Source organism: Somniosus microcephalus, chromosome 19 (genome assembly GCF_052327205.1).
Source record: "Somniosus microcephalus isolate GS21.2 chromosome 19, FLI_Smic_1.0, whole genome shotgun sequence".
NCBI lineage: Eukaryota > Metazoa > Chordata > Chondrichthyes > Squaliformes > Somniosidae > Somniosus > Somniosus microcephalus.
In genome coordinates this window covers 78,580,740-78,604,108 of record NC_141005.1, presented here as the reverse complement: position 1 = coordinate 78,604,108, position 23,369 = coordinate 78,580,740, and the positions used below count along the sequence as shown (strand labels likewise).

The 23,369-nt window shown below is 48.3% G+C and overlaps 1 protein-coding gene across 2 annotated transcripts in view; it reads left to right on the top strand.

Moving 5' to 3' along the window:
* The window catches only part of upb1 (ureidopropionase, beta), a 152,420-nt gene that overhangs the window by 23,885 nt on the left and 105,166 nt on the right, over positions 1–23,369 (top strand). For both annotated transcript variants that reach the window (XM_085962089.1, XM_085962088.1), the window contains exon 3: positions 4,730–4,817. In XM_085962089.1, coding sequence (XP_085818215.1) covers positions 4,730–4,817 — 88 coding nt within the window. The remainder of the gene's footprint in view (positions 1–4,729; positions 4,818–23,369) is intronic.

Below are 23,369 nucleotides of genomic sequence, written 5' to 3'. Positions count from 1 at the left end.
TGATAGAGTAGATTGAGTGTTTCCACTTGTGGGGAAGAGTAAAACTAGAGGCCATCAATATAAGATAGTCACCAAGAAATCAAACAAGGAAATCAGAAAAAACTTCTTTACACAGGGAGTGGTTGAGGCGAATAGTATGGATGCATTTAAGGGGAGGCTAGACAAGCATATGAGGGAGAAGGGAATAGAGGGTTATGCTGATAGAGTTAGATGAGGAAAGACGGGAGGAGACTCGAGTGAAGCATAAACACTGACATGGACTGGTTGGGCCGAATGGCCTGTTTCTGTGCTGTATATCCTATGTAAATAGGCCTGATTATTCAGAATAAATGTAAGAATGATTTGTACAGTGATAACCTAGTAAACAGCAGTCAGTATGGATTCAGAAAGGAAAGATCCTACCTGACAGCCTCCTTGACTTTTTTGAGGAAGTGACAACCCAAGTGGACTGTGGACATGGTGCACCTAGACTTCAAAAAGGCTTTTGATAAAATTCCATACAGAAGGCTATTTGTTAAGCTCAAAGCTTTGGCAATTCAGCGTGAACTCTAGGAATGGACACATAACTGGCTAAAAGGTAGGAGTGGGGGGAGCTCGTTAGTGGGGAGGGGGCAGAGCTCGTTAGTGGGGAGGGGGGAGAGCTTGTTAGTGGGGAGGGGGGAGCTCGTTAGTGGGGAGGGGAGAGCTCGTTAGAGGGGGGAGAGCTCATTAGTGGGGAGGGGGGAGAGCTCGTTAGTGGGGAGGGGGAGAACTCGTTAGTGGGGTGGGGGGAGAGCTCGTTAGGGGGAGAGCTCGTTAGTGGGGAGGGTGGAGAGCTCGTTAGTGGGGAGGGGGAGAGCTCGTTAGTGGGGAGGGGGAGAGCTCGTTAGTGGGGAGGGGGAGAGCTCGTTAGTGGGGGGAGAGCTCGTTAGTGGGGAGGGGGAGAGCTCGTTAGTGGGGGGAGAGCTCGTTAGTGGGGAGGGGGAGAGCTCGTTAGTGGGGAGGGGGGAGAGCTTGTTAGTGGGGAGGGGGGAGAGCTTGTTAGTGGGGAGGGGGGAGAGCTCGTTAGTGGGGAGGGGGGAGAGCTCGTTAGTGGGGAGGGGGGAGAGCTCGTTAGTGGGGGGGAGAGCTCGTTAGTGGGGGGAGAGCTCGTTAGTGGGGAGTGGGGGGAGAGCTCGTTAGTGGGGAGTGGGGGAGAGCTCGTTAGTGGGGAGGGGGAGAGCTCGTTAGTGGGGAGGGGGGAGAGCTCGTTAGTGGGGAGTGGGGAGAGCTCGTTAGTGGGGAGGGGGGAGAGCTCGTTAGTGGGGGGGAGAGCTCGTTAGTGGGGGGAGAGCTCCTTAGTGGGGAGTGGGGGAGAGCTCGTTAGTGGGGAGTGGGGGAGAGCTCGTTAGTGGGGAGGGGGAGAGCTCGTTAGTGGGGAGGGGGGCGAGCTCGTTAGTGGGGAGGGGGAGAGCTCGTTAGTGGGGGAGCTCGTTAGTGGGGAGGGGGGAGAGCTCGTTAGTGGGGAGGGGGGAGAGCTCGTTAGTGGGGAGGGGGGAGAGCTCGTTAGTGGGGGGGAGAGCTCGTTAGTGGGGTGGGGGGAGAGCTCGTTAGTGGGGAGGGGGGAGAGCTCGTTAGTGGGGAGGGGGGAGAGCTCGTTAGTGGGGAGGGGGGAGAGCTCGTTAGTGGGGAGGGGAGAGAGCTCGTTAGTGGGGAGGGGGAGAGCTCGTTAGTGGGGAGGGGGAGAGCTCGTTAGTGGAGAGAGCTCGTTAGGGGGAGAGCTCGTTAGTGGGGAGGGGGGAGAGCTCGTTAGTGGGGAGGGGGGAGAGCTCGTTAGTGGGGAGGGGGGAGAGCTCGTTAGTGGGGAGGGGGAGAGCTCGTTAGTGGGGGGAAAGCTCGTTAGTGGGGAGAGAACTCGTTAGTGGGGGGAGAGCTCGTTAGTGGGGAGGGGGAGAGCTCGTTAGTGGGGAGGGGGAGAGCTCGTTAGTGGGGAGGGGGAGAGCTCGTTAGTGGGGAGGGGGAGAGCTCGTTAGTGGGGAGGGGGAGAGCTCGTTAGTGGGGAGGGGGAGAGCTCGTTAGTGGGGGGGAGAGCTCAGTGGGGAGGGGAGAGCTCGTTAGTGGGGAGAAAGCTCGTTAGTGGGGGGAGAGCTCGTTAGTGGGGAGGGGGCGAGCTCGTTAGTGGGGAGGGGGGAGAGCTCGTTAGTGGGGAGGGGGAGAGTTCGTTAGTGGGGAGGGGGGAGAGCTCGTTAGTGGGGAGGGGGGAGAGCTCGTTAGTGGGGGGGAGAGCTCGTTAGTGGGGAGGGGGGAGAGCTCGTTAGTGGGGAGGGGGAGAGCTCGTTAGTGGGGAGGGGGAGAGCTCGTTAGTGGGGAGGGGGAGAGCTCGTTAGTGGGGGGGAGAGCTCGTTAGTGGGGAGGGGGAGAGCTCGTTAGTGGGGAGGGGGAGAGCTCGTTAGTGGAGAGAGCTCGTTAGTGGGGGGAGAGCTCGTTAGTGGGGAGGGGGAGAGCTCGTTAGTGGGGAGGGGGGAGAGCTCGTTAGTGGGGAGGGGAGAGCTCGTTAGTGGGGGGAGAGCTCGTTAGTGGGGAGAGAGCTCGTTAGTGGGGGGAGAGCTCGTTAGTGGGGAGGGGGGAGAGCTCGTTAGTGGGGAGGGGGGAGAGCTCGTTAGTGGGGAGGGGGAGAGCTCGTTAGTGGGGGGAGAGCTCGTTAGTGGGGGGAGAGCTCGTTAGTGGGGAGGGGGAGAGCTCGTTAGTGGGGGGAGAGCTCGTTAGTGGGGGGAGAGCTCGTTAGTGGGGGGGAGAGCTCGTTAGTGGGGAGGGGGAGAGCTCGTTAGTGGGGAGAAAGCTCGTTAGTGGGGGGAGAGCTCGTTAGTGGGGAGGGGGGAGAGCTCGTTAGTGGGGCGGGGGAGAGCTCGTTAGTGGGGAGGGGGGAGAGCTCGTTAGTGGGGGGAGAGCTCGTTAGTGGGGTGGGGGGGAGCTCGTTAGTGGGGTGGGGGGAGAGCTCGTTAGTGGGGAGGGGGGAGAGCTCGTTAGTGGGGAGGGGGGAGAGCTCGTTAGTGGGGAGGGGGGAGAGCTCGTTAGTGGGGAGGGGAGAGAGCTCGTTAGTGGGGAGGGGGAGAGCTCGTTAGTGGGGGGGAGAGCTCGTTAGTGGGGAGGGGGAGAGCTCGTTAGTGGAGAGAGCTCGTTAGTGGGGGGAGAGCTCGTTAGTGGGGAGGGGGGAGAGCTCGTTAGTGGGGCGGGGGAGAGCTCGTTAGTGGGGAGGGGGAGAGCTCGTTAGTGGGGGGGAGAGCTCGTTAGTGGGGTGGGGGGAGAGCTCGTTAGTGGGGTGGGGGGAGAGCTCGTTAGTGGGGAGGGGGGAGAGCTCGTTAGTGGGGAGGGGGGAGAGCTCGTTAGTGAGGAGGGGAGAGAGCTCGTTAGTGGGGAGGGGAGAGCTCGTTAGTGGGGGGGAGAGCTCGTTAGTGGGGAGGGGGAGAGCTCGTTAGTGGGGAGGGGGAGAGCTCGTTAGTGGAGAGAGCTCGTTAGTGGGGAGGGGGAGAGCTCGTTAGTGGGGAGGGGGAGAGCTCGTTAGTGGGGAGGGGGGAGAGCTCGTTAGTGGGGAGGGGGAGAGCTCGTTAGTGGGGAGGGGGGAGAGCTCGTTAGTGGGGAGGGGAGAGCTCGTTAGTGGGGGGGAGAGCTCGTTAGTGGGGAGAGAGCTCGTTAGTGGGGAGGGGGAGAGCTCATTAGTGGGGAGGGGGAGAGCTCGTTAGTGGGGAGGGGAGAGCTCGTTAGTGGGGAGGGGGGAGAGCTCGTTAGTGGGGAGGGGGGAGAGCTCGTTAGTGGGGAGGGGGAGAGCTCGTTAGTGGGGGGGAGAGCTCGTTAGTGGGGAGAGAGCTCGTTAGTGGGGAGGGGGAGAGCTCGTTAGTGGGGAGGGGGAGAGCTCGTTAGTGGGGAGGGGAGAGCTCGTTAGTGGGGAGGGGGGAGAGCTCGTTAGTGGGGAGGGGGAGAGCTCGTTAGTGGGGGGAGAGCTCGTTAGTGGGGGGGAGAGCTCGTTAGTGGGGAGGGGAGAGCTCGTTAGTGGGGAGAAAGCTCGTTAGTGGGGGGAGAGCTCGTTAGTGGGGAGGGGGGCGAGCTCGTTAGTGGGGAGGGGGGAGAGCTCGTTAGTGGGGAGGGGGGAGAGCTCGTTAGTGGGGAGGGGGGGAGAGCTCGTTAGTGGGGAGGGGGAGAGCTCGTTAGTGGGGAGGGGGAGAGCTCGTTAGTGGGGAGTGGGGGGAGAGCTCGTTAGTGGGGAATGGTGGGAGAAAGCTCGTTAGTGGGGAGTGGGGGAGTGCTTCATTTGGTGGTGGCACTCTAGATTAAAATTAGCCAGACTGAGAGATTTGGTTCTGATTATTTGATTTGATATTGAAATTTAATTTATGTTAAAGAGAGATTGAGCACCGGGGTGGGGGACGGGTGAAATTTCTCTTTTTGACTAAATGTAATTACTGACACCCGTTTGTGAAATCATGGCGATACACAGCTTTGAAATAGGTCTTCCAAGAATGCAGTATCATTACTGGGGCAGTAATCACAGAGAGACCGACATTCTCCTTTTATCATTGAGAGAATTCTCCTTCACTACCTTTCAGCGGTGACAGGTTAAGAAAGGTGTTGGAAAAACAAGTTGGCGGAGCTTCAGTCACCAAGGCCAAAATAACGGCAGCTTTTGTAAAATATGAACTTTTTAAAAATGAAGACTAGTATTCTACTGTGCGGATAATAACTGGGCTGTTTCTCTGTTTTTATTTTAAACCCTCAGGTTTCAGCAATTCAGAAACGAATCGGGGACCTTGTGGAAGTGGCTGCCATGTGTGGAGTAAATGTCATCTGTTTCCAGGAAGCCTGGAGTAAGTGATCTCGCCATACAAAGCCCAATGAAGTATAACCGGCAATGCCCAAGGATTCCGTTTGCACAATTCATGCCTTGGGTTTGCTTAGCATCTGCCTGCTGACAGCCTGCAGGGGCATGGGAATAATGTTAGTGAGGTGCCTTCATATCTGTGTCAGCTGTGCTCAGTGGGTAGCATTCTCACCTCGGAGTCAGAAGGTTGTAGGTTCAAGTCTCACTCCACATAATCTAGGCTGACGCTCCCAGTGCAGTGCTGAGGGAGTGCTGCACTGTCGGAGGTGCCGTCTTTCGGATGAGACGTTAAACCGAGGCCCCGTCTGCCCTCTTGGGTGGACATAAAAGACCCCATGGCACTCTTCAAAGAAGAGCAGGGGAGGTTTCCCTTATCTCCTGGCCAATATTTATTCCTCAAACAACATCTAAACACAGATTATCTGGTCACTATCTCATTGTTGTTTGTGGGAGCTTGCTGTGCACAAATTGGCTGCCACGTTCCCTACAGCACGGTGGCATAGTGGTTAGCACTGTTGCCTCACAGCGCCAGGGACCCGGGTTCAAATCCGGCCTTGGGTGACTGTCTGTGTGGAGTTTGCACATTCTCCCCGTGTTTGCATGGGTTTCCTCCGGGTGCTCCGGTTTCCTCCCGCAGTCCAAAGATGCGCGGGTTAGGTTGATTGGCCATGATAAAAAAATTGACCCTTAGTGTTAGGGGGGATTAAATACGTGGGGTTACGGGGTTACGGGGATAGGGCTTGGGTGGGATGGCTGTCGGTGTAGGGACCGGGTGCTAGGGTTTGGATGATCAGCCATGATCTCGTTGAATGGCGGAGCAGGCTCGAAGGGCCGAATGGCCTACTCCTGCTCCTATCTTCTATGTTTCTATTACAACAGTGACTACACTTCAAAAGTACTTCGTTGGCTATAAAGCGCTTTGGGATGACTTGAGGTTGTGAAAGGCGCAATGTAAATGCAAGTTCTTTCTTTCTGTACACCCATTTTGTAGTTTTAAGGGGTGATTCTGCGATCTGGCGCTCCCAGTGAGTAACGCGCATTCACAGAGTGCATCTTGTGGAAATAGTGGGCTTGCACCCCGTGACTTTCTGTCAATAAACAATAGAATTTCATCTGCTGCACACTCGGGATTTCCTCAGATACGGTCCCACGGGACAGTCAGATTGCAAAATCGCCCCGTTGTCTGGCAGGGTTGGATATTCCATGTAGATATTCCATGTGTTGACTCTGGTCGGTGTCTGCAGCCCATACTGTGCTCATTAAGGTAAAGTGCCATTCCTGCCCTTGTGTTTATAAACCGCTCCCTAGTGTCGGCTCGGTTGGTGACATTTTGCCCTCTGAGTCAGAAAGTTGTGACTCCAGGACCTGAGCACAGAATCTAGGCAGCGCCGAGTGACAGCTGCAGTGTCGAGAGGTGTCGTACTTTGGATGAAAGGCGGAGTCATTGTTCCGTCTGTCTGTTTCAAAAGAAAAGCCGCGCGAGTCCTAGTCTGCTCAGTATTCTTCCTTCAGCCAACACCACCAGAAACAGATTCATTGGTTATTTGTCTCATTGCTGTTTGTGAGATATTGCTGTGTGCAAATTGGCTGCAACTTCCACCAACATAATGGTGACTGAATACAAAGCAGTTCATTGTATGAGAAGTGTCTTCGGATGTCCTGATGAGGCACTATACAAATTCTCTCTTTCGCTGGCTCTGCCTTATGACTCAGTGTATCAGAGTGTTGGGGGGTGCGTCAAAGAGTTCGTCTGTACGTGATCGATCCATAAGCCACACACCTAGTAACTGTCTTTTGGGGTCCCTGCTACCCTTCTTACTCTGGCTTTCAAAGCTTAGATCACTGTCTTGAGCAAGTCTCAATTCTTCATCACCCCCCCCACCACACCCGCAAACCCTTGCGAGTGTCTATCTTAATCTTGAAATCACAAAGCTGGTTGTATCTACTGAACGAAGTGTCTTGCTAAGCAGAGTGACAACGGGCATTTGGTGAGAGTGGGAAGTCGGTGCAGAGGGGGAAAGGAGGTGCTAAGTGTTTAAACCAGGGGACAACAGTAAATAGATTTATAATCAGAGTCATTGATTAAATCTAAAGGGATAAAATTAAAATTAACTAAGTTGAGGATACCAACATTAAAAGGATCTGAATTGCATTAAAGAAAAATCTGGTATACATAAAATAATCAAATAATAAATAGGAGTAAGGGGATACTAAACTGAGAATATCTATATTATATGTAGATAGACTTTTAAGCAAATTGATGGGACAGCTGAGACCCGTTGCCTGCAATTCCTGTGTCATGTGGGAACGCCAGGCTGCTCCATGAGTCCTGGATAACCACGTGTGCAGGAAGTACCCCCAGTTGCTCGAACTCTAGCTCGGGGTTTCTGAGCTTGAGGAACATCTGGAGTCACCGCAGAGCATACGGGAGGCTGAGAATTTCCTGGAGCGCACGTCACCCCGCAGCTACAGAGAGTTCAGGAGGATAGTAAGTGGGTGGCCATCCGGCAGGGTATGAAGAAGCAGACAGTGCAGAAATCCTCTCGGAGTGTGGCGCTCTCAAACCGTTTTCAGTGCTGACAGTGATGACACCTTGGGGGAGTGCAGTCTAGAGCACGTCCACAGCACTGTGGGACAAATGACTGCACAGGATAGCACAGCAAAGTATATAAATGCAGTGGTCATAGGGGATTCGATAGTCAGGGGGATAAGCTGACATTTCTGCAACCACCGAGTCCTGCATGGTGTGTTGCCTCCCTGGTGCCAGGGTAAAGGACATCACTGAGAGGGTTCAGAACATTTTGAGGGGGGAGGGGGAACAGCCAGAAGTCGTAGTCCATGTGGGAACCAATGTCATAGGAAGGAAAAGGGTTGTCGTCCTGCAGTCAGTAGTTTAGGAGCTCTGGAGGAAATTCAAGAGCAAGACCTCAAAGGTAATAATCTCTGGCTTACTCCCAGTGCCACGCATTAGTCAGTATAGGAATAGTAGACAGGTTAACACGTGGCTGGAGAAATGGTGTAGGAGGGAGTACTTGAGATTCCTAGGGCATTGGGGCAGGAGGGACCTGTTCAAGGTGGACGGGTTGCACCCCAACAGAGCGGGGACCAATGTTCTCGCGGAAAGATTAACTAGGGGTGGGGGGGGGGGTTTAAACTAATTTTGGTAGGTGGATAGACACCAGGATGAAACATTAGAGAGGACAAGCAAGGTACACAGAGGACTGGGAGAGACAAATAGCACTAGACTAAAGAATTGTTCAGAAATGTGAGGGATCAGTCAGGGGACAAGTGGCCATGATTATGGGTTGGGGAGTTTATATGGAGGGAGAGATTAAGGGCGGATAGGAGGGTAGTGAACTCCGAGGAGAGAGCGCATAATGAGTTGAGATGGAGGTTGAACTCACGGAGGATGAGAAGTCGTTCGGTGCAGGGGCTGAGGGAGGAAAGCAGTGAAGATATCTCAGTGAGAAATTTGGCATGGTACGGCACTTGGGTTTGCGGTAGAGAATGAGTATTTTAAATGAGGCAAGAGGGGTGGAACAAGGTGAGATGCTCAAAGGAGGAGAAAGTGCCAGAGGAGTAGGGGGACAGAGCAAGGTGTGATTTGGTGATAAGAGCCACACCGCCTCCACGGTTGTCTGGGCGGGGCAAGTGATGGAAGGTGTAGCCAGGTGGGGAGGCTTCATTTAGGGGAAGGTGTCATCACCCCTCAGCCAGATTTCCGTCAAGGCCATGATGTCGATGCAGTCATCCACAATATGCTCGTGGATGGCAAGGGCCTTGTTCGCAAGTCAACGGACATTCTGGAGGAAGATGCGGAGAGGGGCGGTGCTAGCTGATGCAGTGGCAGAGTCCACAGGGTTAGCCTTGGGAGGGGTGAATGGGACGGGAAGGAGGCAAGAAAGATTAGCCCCCAATGGGCACGCTGGTCAGGAAGGATGGCGAGAGAGTAGGATGGGCCGTTGAGGTTGCTGCTTGTAAGGAGGCAGCGATGAGTGCCTCGATGGGCCCTTCGGAGGATACAAGAGAGGCATAGAGTGAAACTGTGGGCTTGTTCAAGAGGGAGTCAAGGCGGCAGGAGAGTCGGAAGGTCGAGGAGTGCTGAAGGGTTGGGGTAGGGATTTGGGAGGGCAGAGTACCCGAGAGGGGAGAAATGAAAGGAGGTGTGATGACAGGAGAGAGGGCTCTAGGAGGGGTAAAAAGAAAAGAAGATAAAAGGGGGAGAAAGAAAGGGGAAATAGAAGTAATGGGCTCGGGTCTGGAGCAGCAGCCAAAACGCGCACGCGAATGGACACAGGGAAAACTCAAATTACATAGGCCTGGTTACGTAGCAAGATTAGGATAGCTACGTCCTGGAGAAATGGGCTTCGGCCCAGGAGAGTGTATTTCTGGCCAGGAACCAGACTGTAGCTGAAGCTGAAAAGCCAGTCGGACAGTCAGAGGCTCGGCAGGTAATCGCAGCGGCAGGGGATGGACAAAGTTACTTTAAAAATGAAACAGCTGAATAGTAGATCAGAGACACAGCAGTTGGGTCTTGCGGTGTGGTCCTGCGCAGAAGCCTCGTCTTGATGTCCAGAGAAATCCAGGAATTTGGAAGCCAAATTTGAGCAACGATCCAGTGTTCACTGAGGAAACCAAGGAGCAGGCGTGGTTGGGGGATCGGCACTGGGCCCAGGTAACTTGTAGTCAGGGCTAGAATGCACCCTCTATTACAGCCAGGGGTAGGTAAACAGTGGAAGAGAGGAGATTGGGGTGAAAGGACAACGGATGGCCAAGGATAGATTTGCACAGCAAAAGAGCTCAGTCGGTAGCTGCCAGCCCAGGAACCATCTTGAATCCTGCCTGTGTCAGCACGCTGGCTAACAAACTTCAGGAGGACAGAGACAGACTGGTGAAATGGGCAGACACATGGCAGATGAAATTTAACACAATTGTGAAGTGATATATTCTGGTAGGAAGAATGAGGAGAGGTAATATGAACTAAATGGTACACTTTTAAAGTGGGTGCAGGAACAGAAGAGACCTGGGGGTGTATGTACACAAATCTTTGAAGGAGGCAGGACAAGTTGAGAAGGCTGTTTATAAAAAATTAAAACAAATATGGGATCCTTGGCTTTATGAATAGAGTACAAAAGCAAGGAAGTTATACTAAACCTTTTTAAAACACTGGTTAGGCCTCAGCTGGAGTATTGTGCTCAATTCTGGGCACCACACTTTAGGAAGGATATCAAGGCCTTGGAGAGTGTACAGAAGAGATTTACTAGAATTACACAGGATTACATAGGATATACAGCACAGAAACAGGCCATTCGGCCCAACCAGTCCATGCCAGTGTTTATGCTCCACTCCAGCCTCCTCCCGTCTTTCCTCATCTAACTCTATCAGCATAATCCTCTGTTCCCTTCTCCCTCATATGCTTATCTAGCCTCCCCTTAAATGCATCTATACTATTCACCTCAACCACTCCCTGTGGTAGCGAGTTCCACATTCTCACCACTCTCTGGGTAAGGAAATTTCTTCTGAATTCCCTATTGGATTTCTTGGTGACAACTAATATTGATGGCCTCTAGTTATGCTCTTCCCCACAAGTGGAAACACTCTTTGTATCTACTCTATCAAAACTTTTCATATTTTAAAGACCTCTATTAGGTCACCCCTTCGCCTTTTTTCAAATGAAAAGAGACCCAGCCTGTTCATCCTTTCCCGATATGTAAACCCTCGCATTTCTGGTATCATCCTTGTAAATCTACTCTGCACCCTCTCCAGTGCCTCTATATCCTTTTTATAATATGGCGACCAGAACTGTACTCCGTGGTCTAACCAAGGTTCGATACAGGTTTAGCGTAACTTCCCTACTTTTCAATTCTATCCCTCTCGAAATAAACCCTAGTGCTTGGTTTGCTTTTTTTATGGCCTTGCTAACCTGTGTCGCTACTTTTAGTGATTTGTGTATTTGTACTCTGACATCTCTTTGCTCTGCTACCTCACCCAGACTCGCACCCTCCAAGTGATGTGACCTCCCTATTCTACCTACCAAAATGTAATACCTCATATTTATCTGTGTTGAATTTCATTTGCCAATTATTTGCCCATTCTGCAAGTTTATTAATGTCCTCCTGTAATTTGCTGCAGTCCTCCTCAGTATTAACTATCCCCTCCGCCATATTTGGTGTCATCCGCAAATTTAGAAATTGTTTTTGAATCCAAAGTCTAAATCGTTTATATAAATTGTGAACAACAGCGGTCCCAGCACTGATCCTTGTGGAACACCACCCACCTTCTGCCACTGTGAATAGCTACCCTTTACACCTACTCTCAGCTTTCTGTCTTGAAGCCAGCCAGCAATCCATTCTGCTACTTGTCCCCTGACTCCGCATTCTCTGACCTTGTTCATCAGTCTATTATATGGTACCTTATCGAAGGCCTTTTGAAAATCTAGATAAATTACATCTACTGCATTACCCTTGTCTACTCTCTCTGTTACCTCTTCAAAAATTCAACGAGGCTGGTCAAGCAAAACTTTCCCTTTTGAAATCCATGCTGACTGTTCATTATTATATTTTTGGTTTCTAGATGTTCTTCTATTTTTTCCTTTAGTAAGGATTCCATTATTTTTCCTACCACTAATGTTAAGCTGACTGGTCTATAGTTCCCTGGACATGTTCTATCTCCCTTCTTAAATATCGGTATTACGTTAGGTTCATAACTCTCAACAAAAATATATTCCAGTGAGAAGGAAAGACTTTACTAGAAGGGAGAACCATCCGTGGCTAACTAAGGAAGTAAGGGATGGTATCAAATTGAAAACAAAGGCATACAATGTTGCCAAGATTCGTGGGAGGCCAGAGGATTGGGAAATGTTTAAAAACCAGCAAAGGACAACTAAAAAAATAATAGAGAGAAGATGGATTATGAGAGTAAACTAGCAAGAAATATAAAAATGGATAGTAAGAGCTTCTACAAGTATATAAAAAGGAAGAGAGTAGCTAAAGTAAACGTTGGTCCCTTAGAAGATGAGACTGGGGAACAGGGAAATGGCAGAGACATTGAACAAATATTTTGTATCAGTCTTCACGGTAAAAGACACTAAAACCATCCCAATAATACATAATCAAGGGGCCATAGGAAGGGGGGAACTTAAAACAATCACTATCACTAAAGAAAAAGTACTCAGTAAAATAATGGGACTAAAGGTGGATAAGTCTCCTGGATCTGATGGCCTGCATCCTAGGGTCTTCAAAGAAGTGGCTGCAGAAATAGTGGATGCATTGGTTGTAATCTACCAAAATTCCCTGGATTCTGGAGAGGTCCCAGTAGATTGGAAAACCACAAATGTAACGCCCCTATTTAAGAAGGGAGGGAGACAGAAAACAGGAAACTATAGACCAGTTAGCCTAACATCTGTAGTTGGGAAAATGCTGGAGTCCATTATTAAGGAAGCAGTAGCAGGACATTTAGAAAATCAATACAGTCAAGCAGAGTCAGCATGGTTTTATGAAAGGGAAATCATGTTTGACAAATTTGCTGGAGTTCTTTGAGGATATAACGAGCAGGGTGGATAAAGGGGAACCAGTAGATGTGGTGTATTTGGATTTCCAGAAGGCATTCGATAAGGTGCCACAAAAGGTTACTGCACAAGATAAGAGCTCACGGGGTTGGGGGTAATATATTGGCATGGATAGAGGATTGGCTAACTAACAGAAAACAGAGTCGGGATAAATGGGTCATTTTCCGGTTGGCAAACGGTAACTCGTGGGGTGCCACAGGGATCAGTGCTGGGGCCTCAACTATTTACAATCTATGTTAATGACTTGGATGAAGGAACTGAGTGTAATGTAGCCAAATTTGCTGCTGATACAAAGATAGGTGGGAAAGCAAGTTGTGAAGAGGACACAAAGAACCTGCCAAGGGATAGAGACAGGCTCAGTGAGTGGGCAAACATTGGGCAGATGGAGTATAATGTGTGAAAGTGTGAGGTTATCAACTTTGGTAAGAAAAATAAAAAAGCAAATTATTATTTAAATGGAGATTACAAAATGCAGAGTGACCTGGGGGTCCTTGTGCATGAAACACAAAAAGTTAGCTTGCAGGTACAGCAATTAATCAGGAAGGCAAATGGAATGTTGGCCTTTATTGCAAGGGGGCTGGAGTATAAAAGTAGGGAAGTCCTGTTACAACTGTACAGGGTATTGGTGAGACCACACCTGGAGTACTGCGTACAGTTTTGGTCTCCTTATTTAAGGAGGGATATACTTGCATTGAGGCAGTTCAGAGAAGGTTCACGAGGTTGATTCCGGAGATGAGGGAGTTGTCTTATGAGGAAAGGTTGAGCAGGCTGGGCCTATAGTCATTGGAGTTTAGAAGAATGAGAGGGGATCTTATTGAAACATATAAGATACTGAGGGGGCTCGACAAGGTAGATGCAGAGAAGATGTTTCCCCTCATGGGAGAATTTAGAACTAGGGGGCATAGTTTCAGAATAAGGGGTCGCCCATTTAAAACTGAGATGAGGAGGAATTCCTTCTGAGGGCTGTGAATCTGTGGAATTCCCTGCCCCAAAGAACTGTGGAGGCTGGGTCATTGAATATATTTAAGGTGGAGATAGACAGATTTTTGAACAATAAGGGAGTGAAGGGTTATGGGGAGCGGGCAGGGAAATGGAGCTGAGCCCAAGATCAGATCAGCCATGATCTCATTAACTGGCAGAGCAGGCTCGAGGGGCCAAATGGCCTACTCCTGCTCCTATTTCTTATGTTTCTTATGTTCTTATGTTAGCTATCCACCAGTCCTCTGGCACTACACCTTTTTCTAACGAATTATTAAATACGTGTAGTAATGCCTCTGCTATCTCTTCCCTAGATTCTTTTAAAATGCGCGGATGTAATCCATCCGAACCAGGGTTTTTTTCCTCTTTGAGTTTGATTAGTTTATTTCAAATATCTCTTTATTTTAAATGCAGTTATATCATTACTAATCTCATCATCCAATGTCCTCTCCACCTGTTCTATCTCCCTGGTAAATACTGAGGCAAAGTTATTATTTAATATTTCTGCCATCTCTTTATCACTGTCTCTGACATTATCCTGTCCATCCCTTAGTGGCCCTATTCCTATCTTCCTTTTTTTATTGATGTGCCTGTCATTTTTTTAACTCTCTTGTTTTATGTTCCTTGATAATTTAATTTCATTGTTCCTCTTTGCCTCCCTAATTGATATTTTGATTTCTCTCCTAATCTTTTCTTATTCTCTCTTATCATACACTCCCCTGCTGTCTATGTACTTAATGTATGCCTCTTTCCTTACCCTCAATTATTCCCTTATGGCTTTATTCATCCATGGTGTCTCATTAGTGTTTAGCTTGTTCTTGTTTTTTAGTGGAATATATTTTTCCTGGACTCTGTTGAACACCGTTTTAAATGTTTCCCATTGCTGTTCAGCATCATTGTTTGCCAATATTGTTGTCCATTTTTATTTTCCCAAGTTCTATTGTCAGCCCCTCAAAATCAGGTTTTCTCCAATCTATTACCCTGGTCTTCGTCATACTTATGTCCTTCTCAGTTATTATTTTAAAGTGTATTATATTATGGTCACTATTGCCTAGATGCTCCCCTACTTTTACTTCTCTTATCTGCTCTGGTTCATTCCCCATTACTAGATCCAATAGCGAATCCTCTCTTGTTGGGCTTTTTACATATTGGGTTAGAAAGGAGTCCTGTACACATTGTAGGAACTTCATTCCCTTATCCCCTTTACCTACCTCTTCTGTCCAATTAATATCGGGGTAGTTGAAATCCCCCATGATGATTATTCTATGTTTTTTACTAATTTCCCTAATTTGTTTACATATTTCTTCCTCCACCTCCCTTCCACTATATATTAGGTGGCCTGTCGACGACTACTATTAGTGTGATTGATCCTTTATTATCATTTATCTCTAGCCACATGGATTTTATTTCTGTCTTGCTGATAGCTGCGTCTCTTTTTTCTACTGCCATTATGTTATCCCTAATAAGCACAGCTACTCCACCCCCCCCTTTTTCCCCTCTCTATCTTTTCTAAATATGTTATACCCTGCAATGTTTAATTCCCAGTCCTGATTTTTCTGTAACCATGTCTCAGTAATCCCTACTATGTCTGGTTCCTCGCAACGCATGATTGCCTCCAGCTCTCCTGTTTTATTACGGACACTGTGTGCATTGCTGTACAGACAGTTGAACTCATTTTTAATAGCAGTTCCTTTCTCTTTATTGTTAACCATCTTTATACACTCCTGTTCTATAACTCCATTTATTCCCTGGCCATCAATATCCTAACAAATCTAGAGCTCCCTGGATGTCCAGGGGCATACAGGGTAGGATAAAGAAAAAAAGGGAAGCCTATGACAGATACCGAGGACTCAGTACTGCAGAAAGCTGAGAGGAGTATAGAAAGTGCAGGGGTGAAATCAAAAAGGAAATTTGGAAAGCAAAGAGAGGGCATGAAAAAATATTGGCAAGTAAAATCAGGGAAAACCCAATGATGTTTTATAAATACAATAAGAGCAAGAGGATAACTAAAGTAAGAGTAGGGCCTTATAGGGACCATAAAGGTAACTAACCTGTGTGTAGAAGCGGAAGACATGAGTATGGTTCTTAATGAATAATTTGCATCTGTTTTCACAAAAGAGGGGGACGATGCAGACATTGCAATCAGGGAGGAATGTGAAATATTAGATGAAATAAACATAGTGAAAGAGGAAGTATTAAGGGGTTTAGCATCTTTGAAAGTGGATAAATCCCCAGGCCCGGATGAAATGTATCCCAGACTGTTGAGAGAAGTAAGAGAGGAAATAGCAGAGGCTCTGACCATCATTTTCCAATCCTCTCTGGCTACAGGTGTGGTGCTGGAGGACTGCTAATGTGGTACCGTTGTTTAAAAAGGGAGAAAGAGATAGAGCGAGCAATTACAGGCCAGTCAGCCTAACCTCGGTGGTGGGAAAATTATTGGATAAAATTCTGAGGGACAGGATAAATCTTCATTTAGAAAGACGTGGATTAATCATGGATGGTCAGCATGGATTTGTTCAGGGAAGGTTGTGTCTGACTAACTTGATTGAATTTTTTGAGGAGGTAACAAGGAGGGTCGATGAGGGTAGTGCGTTTGATGTTGGCTATATGAATTTTAGCAAGGGTTTTGATCAGGTCTCGCATGGCAGACTGGTCACGATAGTAAAAGCCCATGGGATCCAAGGCAAAGTGGCAAGTTGGATCCAAAATTGGCTCAGAGGCAGGAAACAACGGGTAATGGTTGATGAAATAACAACAGAAAACGCTGGAAAAACTCAGCAGGCCAGGCGACATCCGTGGAGAGAGAAACCGAGTCAACGTTTCAGGTCGAAACACTTCGTCAGAACTGAGGAAAAAGGCAAGAAATGAAACAGATTAAAAGGCAGTTTGGGGTTTCTTTACCTGTCCTATTACTATCTCGTCTCACCTTGAATATCTCTTAATGTCTCTTCTTTCATCCCCTCCCCCATTTCCCAGCCCCCAAACTGCCTTTTAATCTGTTTCATTTCCTGCCTTTTTTTCTCAGTTCTGTGGAAGGGTTTCGACCCGAAACGTTAACTCTGTTTCTCTCTCCATGGATGTTGCCTGGCCTGCTGAGTGTTTCCAGCATTTTCTGTTGTTATTTCGGATTTCCTGCATCCGCAGTATTTTACTATCGTCGGTAATGGTTGATGGGCGTTTTTGTGACTGGAAAGCTGTTTCCAGTGGGGTTCCGCAGGGCTCAGTACTTTGTCCTTTGCTTTTTGTGGTATATATCAATGATTTGGACTTGAGTGTAAGGGGTTTGATTAAGAAGTTTGCAGATGATACAAAAATTGGCCGTGTGGTTGATAATGAAAAAGAAAGCTGCAGACTGCAGGAAGATATCAATGGACTGGTCAGGTGAGCAGAACAATAGCAAATGGAATTCAATCTGGAGAAGTGTGAGGTAATGCATTTGGGGAGGGCTAACAAGGCAAGGGAATACAGTATAAATGGTAGGATACTGAGAAGTGCAGAAGATCAGAGGGACCTTGGAGTGCATGTCCACAGATCCCTGAAGGTAACAGGACAGGTAGATAAGGTGGTTAAGAAGGCATACGGGATACTTGCCTTTATTAGCCGAGGCATAGAATATAAGAGCAGGGGTTTATGCTTGAACTGTATAAAACACTAGTTAGGCCACAGCTAGAATACTGCGTGCAGCTCTGGTCACCACATTACAGGAAGGATGTGATTGCACTAGAGAGGGTACAGAGGAGATTTACCAGGATGTTGCCTGGGCTGGGGAATTTTAGCTATGAGGAAAGATTGGATAGGCTGGGGTTGTTTTCTTTGGAACAGTGGAGGCTGAGGGGAGACCTAATGAGGTGTATAAAATTATGAAGGGCCTAGATAGACTGGCTAGGAAGGACCAATTTCAGTTAGCAGAAGGGTCGATAACCAGGAGGCATAGTCGGAAGTTTAGAAAGGATTTGAGAATTTTCTTCACCCAGAGGGTGGTGGGAGTCTGGAACTCACTGCCTGAAAGGGTGGTAGAGGCAGAGACCCTCATCATATTTAAAAAGTACTTGGATATGCACTTGAAGTGCCGTAACCTACAAGGCTACAGACCAAGTGCTGGAAAGTGGGATTCGGGTGGATAGCTCTTTGTCGGCCGGCGCGGACACGATGGGCCGAATGGCCTCCTGTGCTGTAAATTTCTATGATCCTCCCTTACTTTATGGTACCAGAGATGAGGGACTACAGTTCTGTGGAGAGACTGGAGAAGCTGCGGTTGTTCTCCTTAGAGCAGAGAAGCTTAAGAGAAGATTTGATAGAGGTGTTCAAAATCATAAATGGTTTTGATAGAGTAAATAAGGAGAAACTGTTTCCAGTTCTAGAAGGATCGGTAACCAGAGGACACAGATTTAAGGTGATTGGCAGAAGAACCAGAGGTGACATGAGGAAACATTTTTTTACACGGCGAGTTGTTGTGATCTGGAATGCGCTGCCTGAAAGGGCGGTGGAAGCAGATTCAATAGTAACTTTCAGTAGAGAATTGGATAAGTGCTTGAAGGGGAAAATTTACAAGTCTATGGGGAAAGAGCAGGGGAGTGAGATTAATTGGAGAGCTCTTTCAAAGAGCCGGCACAGGCACGATGGACCGAATGGCCTCTTTCTGTGCTGTATCATTCTATGATTACAGCAGACTTTCTTTTAAGTTTGAAATATTAAATAAGAGAAATCTAATAGTGATAGAGTGCAAAGCAGAAAGTCTAATGTCTAACTCCTTCGCAGAAAATAACTAAAAGGGATCACAATTAAATGCTAAACTATTCCCTTACTTCTATATACAGCCCCCACCACTTAAACTGCACACGTTTACATCTGGCAAATAGCGCAAACCATTTGCCATTACCATTATTGTCCCTTATAGTCACTGCTCACAGCGTGTGCAGTGCGCCGGCTATTCTGGGCAGAAACCGGTGTTGAGTGAGCAGTTTGCACCTTGTTAAAAAGGGAAATCACCTTGTATACTTGATCACCTCTAAGGGAGATGGGTTACAGCTTGCACTGATTGCAGTAACCAACATGTTCAGTGAGTATTTTGCAGCTTGTTGCAGTGCAATTACTTTGTGTACTTCACCCCTCTAAGTGGAAAGAAATTTATTCAGGCACTTGAACTTGCTTTGAAACATAGAAACATAGAAGATAGGAGCAGGAGTAGGCCATTAGCCCTTCGAGCCTGCTCCGCCATTCAATGGGATCATGGCTGATCATCCAAATTCAGTACCCTGTCCCTGCCTTCTCCCCATATCCCTTGATCCCTTTAGCCTCAAGAAATATATCCAACTCTTTCTTGAATATATTTAATGAACTGGCCTCCACCGCCCTCTGTGGCAGAGAATTCCACAGGTTCACCACTCTCTGGGTGAAGAAATTCCTCCTCATTTCAGTCCTAAATGGTTTACCCCTTATCCTTAGACTATGACCCCTGGTTCTGGACTCCCCGGCCATCAGAAACATTCTTCCTGCATCTAGTCTGTCCAGACCTGACAGAATTTTATAGGTTTCGATGAGATCCCCTCTCATTCTTCTAAACTCCAGTGAGTATAAGCCCAATCGACACAATCTCTCCTCATACGTCATTCCTGCCATCCCAGGTATCAGCCTGGTGAATCTTCGCTGCACTCCCTCCATGGCAAGAACGTCCTTCCTCAGGTAAGGTGACCAAAACTGCACACAATACTCAAGGTGTGGTCTCACCAAGGCACTGTACAACTGTAGCAAGACATCCTTGTTCCTGTACTCGAACCCTCTTGCTACGAAGGCCAACATACCATTTGCCTTCTTAACCGCCTGCTGCACCTGCATGCTTACCTTCAGCGACTGGTGCACAAGGACACCCAGGTCTCTTTGCACTTCCCCTTCTCCCAATCTATTGCCATTCAAATAATCTGCCTTCCTGTTTTTGCCACCAAAGTGGATAACCTCACATTTATCCACATTATAGTGCATTTGCCATGTTTCTGCCCAATCACCCAACCTGTCCAAATCGTACTGGAGTTTCACGACATCCTCCTCACAGCTTACCCTCCCACCCAGCTTTGTGTCGTCTGCAAATTTGGAGATATTACATCCAATTCCCTCGTCCAGATCATTAATATATATTGTGAACAGCTGGGGTCCTAGGACCAATCCTTGCGGTACCCCACTAGTCACTGCCTGCCACTCGGAAAACGACCCGTTTATTCCAACTCTTTGCTTTCTGTCCGCCAACCAGTTCTCTATCCAAGTCAATACCTTGCCCCCAATCCCATGTGCCTTAATTTTGCACGCTAATCTCTTATGTGGGACCTTATCGAAAGCCTTCTGAAAGTCCAAATACACCACATCCACTGGTTCTTCCTTATCTATTTTACCAGTTACATCCTCAAAAAATTCCAGTAGATTAGTCAAGCATGATTTACCTTTTGTAAATCCATGTTGACTTTGTCCGATCCTGTCACTGCTTTCCAAGTGCTCTGCTATTACATCTTTTATAATAGACTCTAGCATTTTCCCCACTACCGATGTCAGGCTTACCGGTCTATAATTCCCCGCTCTTTCTCTACCACCTTTTTTGAATAGTGGGGTAACATTAGCTATCCTCCAATCCATGGGTACCGTTCCAGAGTCTATCGAGTTCTGGAAGATGACCAGCAATGCATCTACTGTCTCTAGGGCCACTTCCTTAAGTACTCTGGGATGTAGACCATCAGGCCCTGGGGATTTATCGGCCCTCAGTCCCATCAATTTTCCTAACACCATTTCCCTACAAATACTGATTTCTTTCAGTTCCTCCCTTTCATCAGACCCTATGTTCCCCGGCATCTCTGGGAGGTTATTTGTGTCCTCCTTTGTGAAGACAGAACCAAAGTATGTATTTAGTTGGTCTGCCATTTCCTTGTTTCCCATTATAAATTCCCCTGATTCTGACTGCAAGGGACCTACGCTTGACTTCACCAATCTTTTTCTCTTCACATATCTATAAAAGCTTTTACAGTCAGTTTTTATGTTCTGCGCTAGCTTACTCTCATATTCTATTTTCCCTTTCTTAATTAATCCCTTTGTCCTCCTTTGTTGACTCCTAAACTGCTCCCAATCCTCAGGATTATTGCTTTTTCTAGCCAATTTATATGTCCTCTCCTTGGATCTTATGCTATCCCTAATTTCCCTTGTTAGCCACGGTTGAGTCACCTTTTTTGTTTTATTTTTATGCCAAACTGGGATGAACAAATTCTGTAGTTCATCCATTCAGTCTTTGAATGTTTGCCTTTGCCTATCTACCGTCAACCCTTTGAGTGCCATTCCCCAATCAATCCTAACCAACTCGCTCCTAAGACCATCGTAGTTTCCTTTATTTAAATTGAGGACCCTTGTCTCTGAGTCAACTACTTCATTCTCCATCTTAATGAAGAATTCGATCATATTATGATCGCTCTGACCCAAGGGGCCTCGTACAACAAGATTGCTAATTAATCCTTTCTCGTTACATAATACCCAGTCTAAGATGGCCTGATCTCTGGTTGGTTCCTCGACATATTGGTCCAGGAAACCATCCCGTAAACACTCCAGGAATTCCTCCTCCACAGTATTGTTACTAATTTGGTTGGCCCAATCTATATGTAGATTAAAGTCACCCATGATGTCTGCTGTGCCCTTATTGCACGCTTCTTTAATTTCCCTTTTAATGCCATCCCCAACCTCCGCCTTACTGTTTGGAGGTCTATATACCACTCCCACTAATGTTTTTTTCCCCTTAGTATTTCTCAATTCTACCTATACAGATTCCATATCATCAGAGCTAATATCCTTCATTACAATTGTATTAATCCCTTCTTTAACCAGTAATGCTACCCCACCTCCCTTTCCTTTTTGCCTATCTTTCCTGAATATCGAATTCCCCTGGATGTTGAGTTCCCAGTCTTGGCCATCCTTGAGCCACGTTTCCGTAATCCCAACCAAATCATAGTCATTTACCTCTATTTGCGCAGCCAATTCATCCACCTTATTACAAATGCTCCTCGCATTAAGACACAAAGCCTTCAGGCTTGTTTTTTTAACGCTCTTAGACCTATTAGAATTATTATTTACTGTGGCCACGTTTGATTTAAACCGTTGATTTCTCTGACTGCCACTTTTGTTTTTCTCCTTCCTATCTTTTGCTTTTATCCCTGTTTTCCTTTCCTCTGTCTCCCTGCTCAGGTTCCCAACCCCCTGCCATTTTCGTTTAAACCCCCCCCCCGAACAGTGCTAGCAAACCTCCCCGCAAGGATATTTGTCCCGCTCTGGTTCAGGTGCAACCCGTCCGACTTATACAAGTCCCACCTTCCCCAGAAGCAGGCCCAGTGATCCAGGAAACTAAAGCCCTCCCTCCTGCACCAACTCTTTAGCCACGCATTCATCTGCTCTATCCTCCTATTCCTATATTCACTAGCACGTGGCACCGGGAGTAATCCAGAGATTACAACCTTTGAGGTCCTACTCTTTAATCTGCTACCTAGCTCCCTAAATTCTTGCTGCAGGACCTCATCCCTATGTCGTTGGTCTCAATGTGAACCACGACCTCTGCCTGTTCACCCTCCCCCTTCAGAATGCCCTGCAGCCTTTCAGTGACATCCTTGACCCTGGCACCAGGGAGGCAACAAACCATACTGGAGTCACGTCTACGGCCACAGAAACGCCTATCTGTTCCCCTTACGATAGAATCCCCTACCACTATTGCTCTCCTACTCTTTTTCCTCCCTTCCTGAGCAGCAGAAGCACCCCTGGTGCCAGGAAGTTGGCTGCTGCTGCCTTCCCCTGGTGAGTCATCCCCCTCAACAGTATCCAAATTGGTATACCTGTTTGAAAGGGGGATGGCCACAGGGGTCCCCTGCACTACCTGCCTGCTTCTATTGCTCCGCCTGGTGGTCACCCATTTCCCTTCTGCCTGTGCAGCCCTACCCTGCAGCGTGACCAACTCATCAAACGTGTAATCCACGACCCTCTCAGCATCGTGAATTTGCAAGTCCAGTGGAATCTTGTTGCATTCAATAGTTTGGGCAAACAAAAATATTGAACGTAATTAAATTCATATAAAAACCATCCACTGCATATAGTGGGTAGATCGCGCTAGCACGCGCACACCCACTGTATGAGGTGGGGTCTGTGCACCCACTGTATGGGGTGGGGTCTGTACACCCACTGTATGGGTGGGGACTGTACACCCACTGTATGGGGTGGGGATTGTACACCCACTGTATGGGTGGGGACTGTACACCCACTGTATGGGGTGGGGATTGTACACCCACTGTACGGGGTGGGGATTGTACACCCACTGTACGGGGTGGGGTCTGTACACCCACTGTACGGGGTGGGGCCTGTACACCCACTGTACGGGGTGGGGCCTGTACACCCACTGTACGGGGTGGGGCCTGTACACCCACTGTACGGGGTGGGGCCTGTACACCCACTGTACGGGGTGGGGTCTGTACACCCACTGTACGGGGTGGGGTCTGTACACCCACTGTACGGGGTGGGGCCTGTACACCCACTGTACGGGGTGGGGCCTGTACACCCACTGTACGGGGTGGGGCCTGTACACCCACTGTACGGGGTGGGGTCTGTACACCCACTGTACGGGGTGGGGTCTGTACACCCACTGTACGGGGTGGGGTCTGTACACCCACTGTACGGGGTGGGGCCTGTACACCCACTGTACGGGGTGGGGCCTGTACACCCACTGTACGGGGTGGGGCCTGTACACCCACTGTACGGGGTGGGGTCTGTACACCCACTGTACGGGGTGGGGTCTGTACACCCACTGTATGGGTGGGGACTGTACACCCACTGTATGGGGTGAGGACTGTACACCCACTGTACGGGGTGGGGACTGTACACCCACTGTACAGGGTGGGGACTGTACACCCACTGTACGGGGTGGGGACTGCGCACCCACTGTATGGGTGGGGACTGTACATCATCTTTGCCTTTACTTGTGATCTTTTC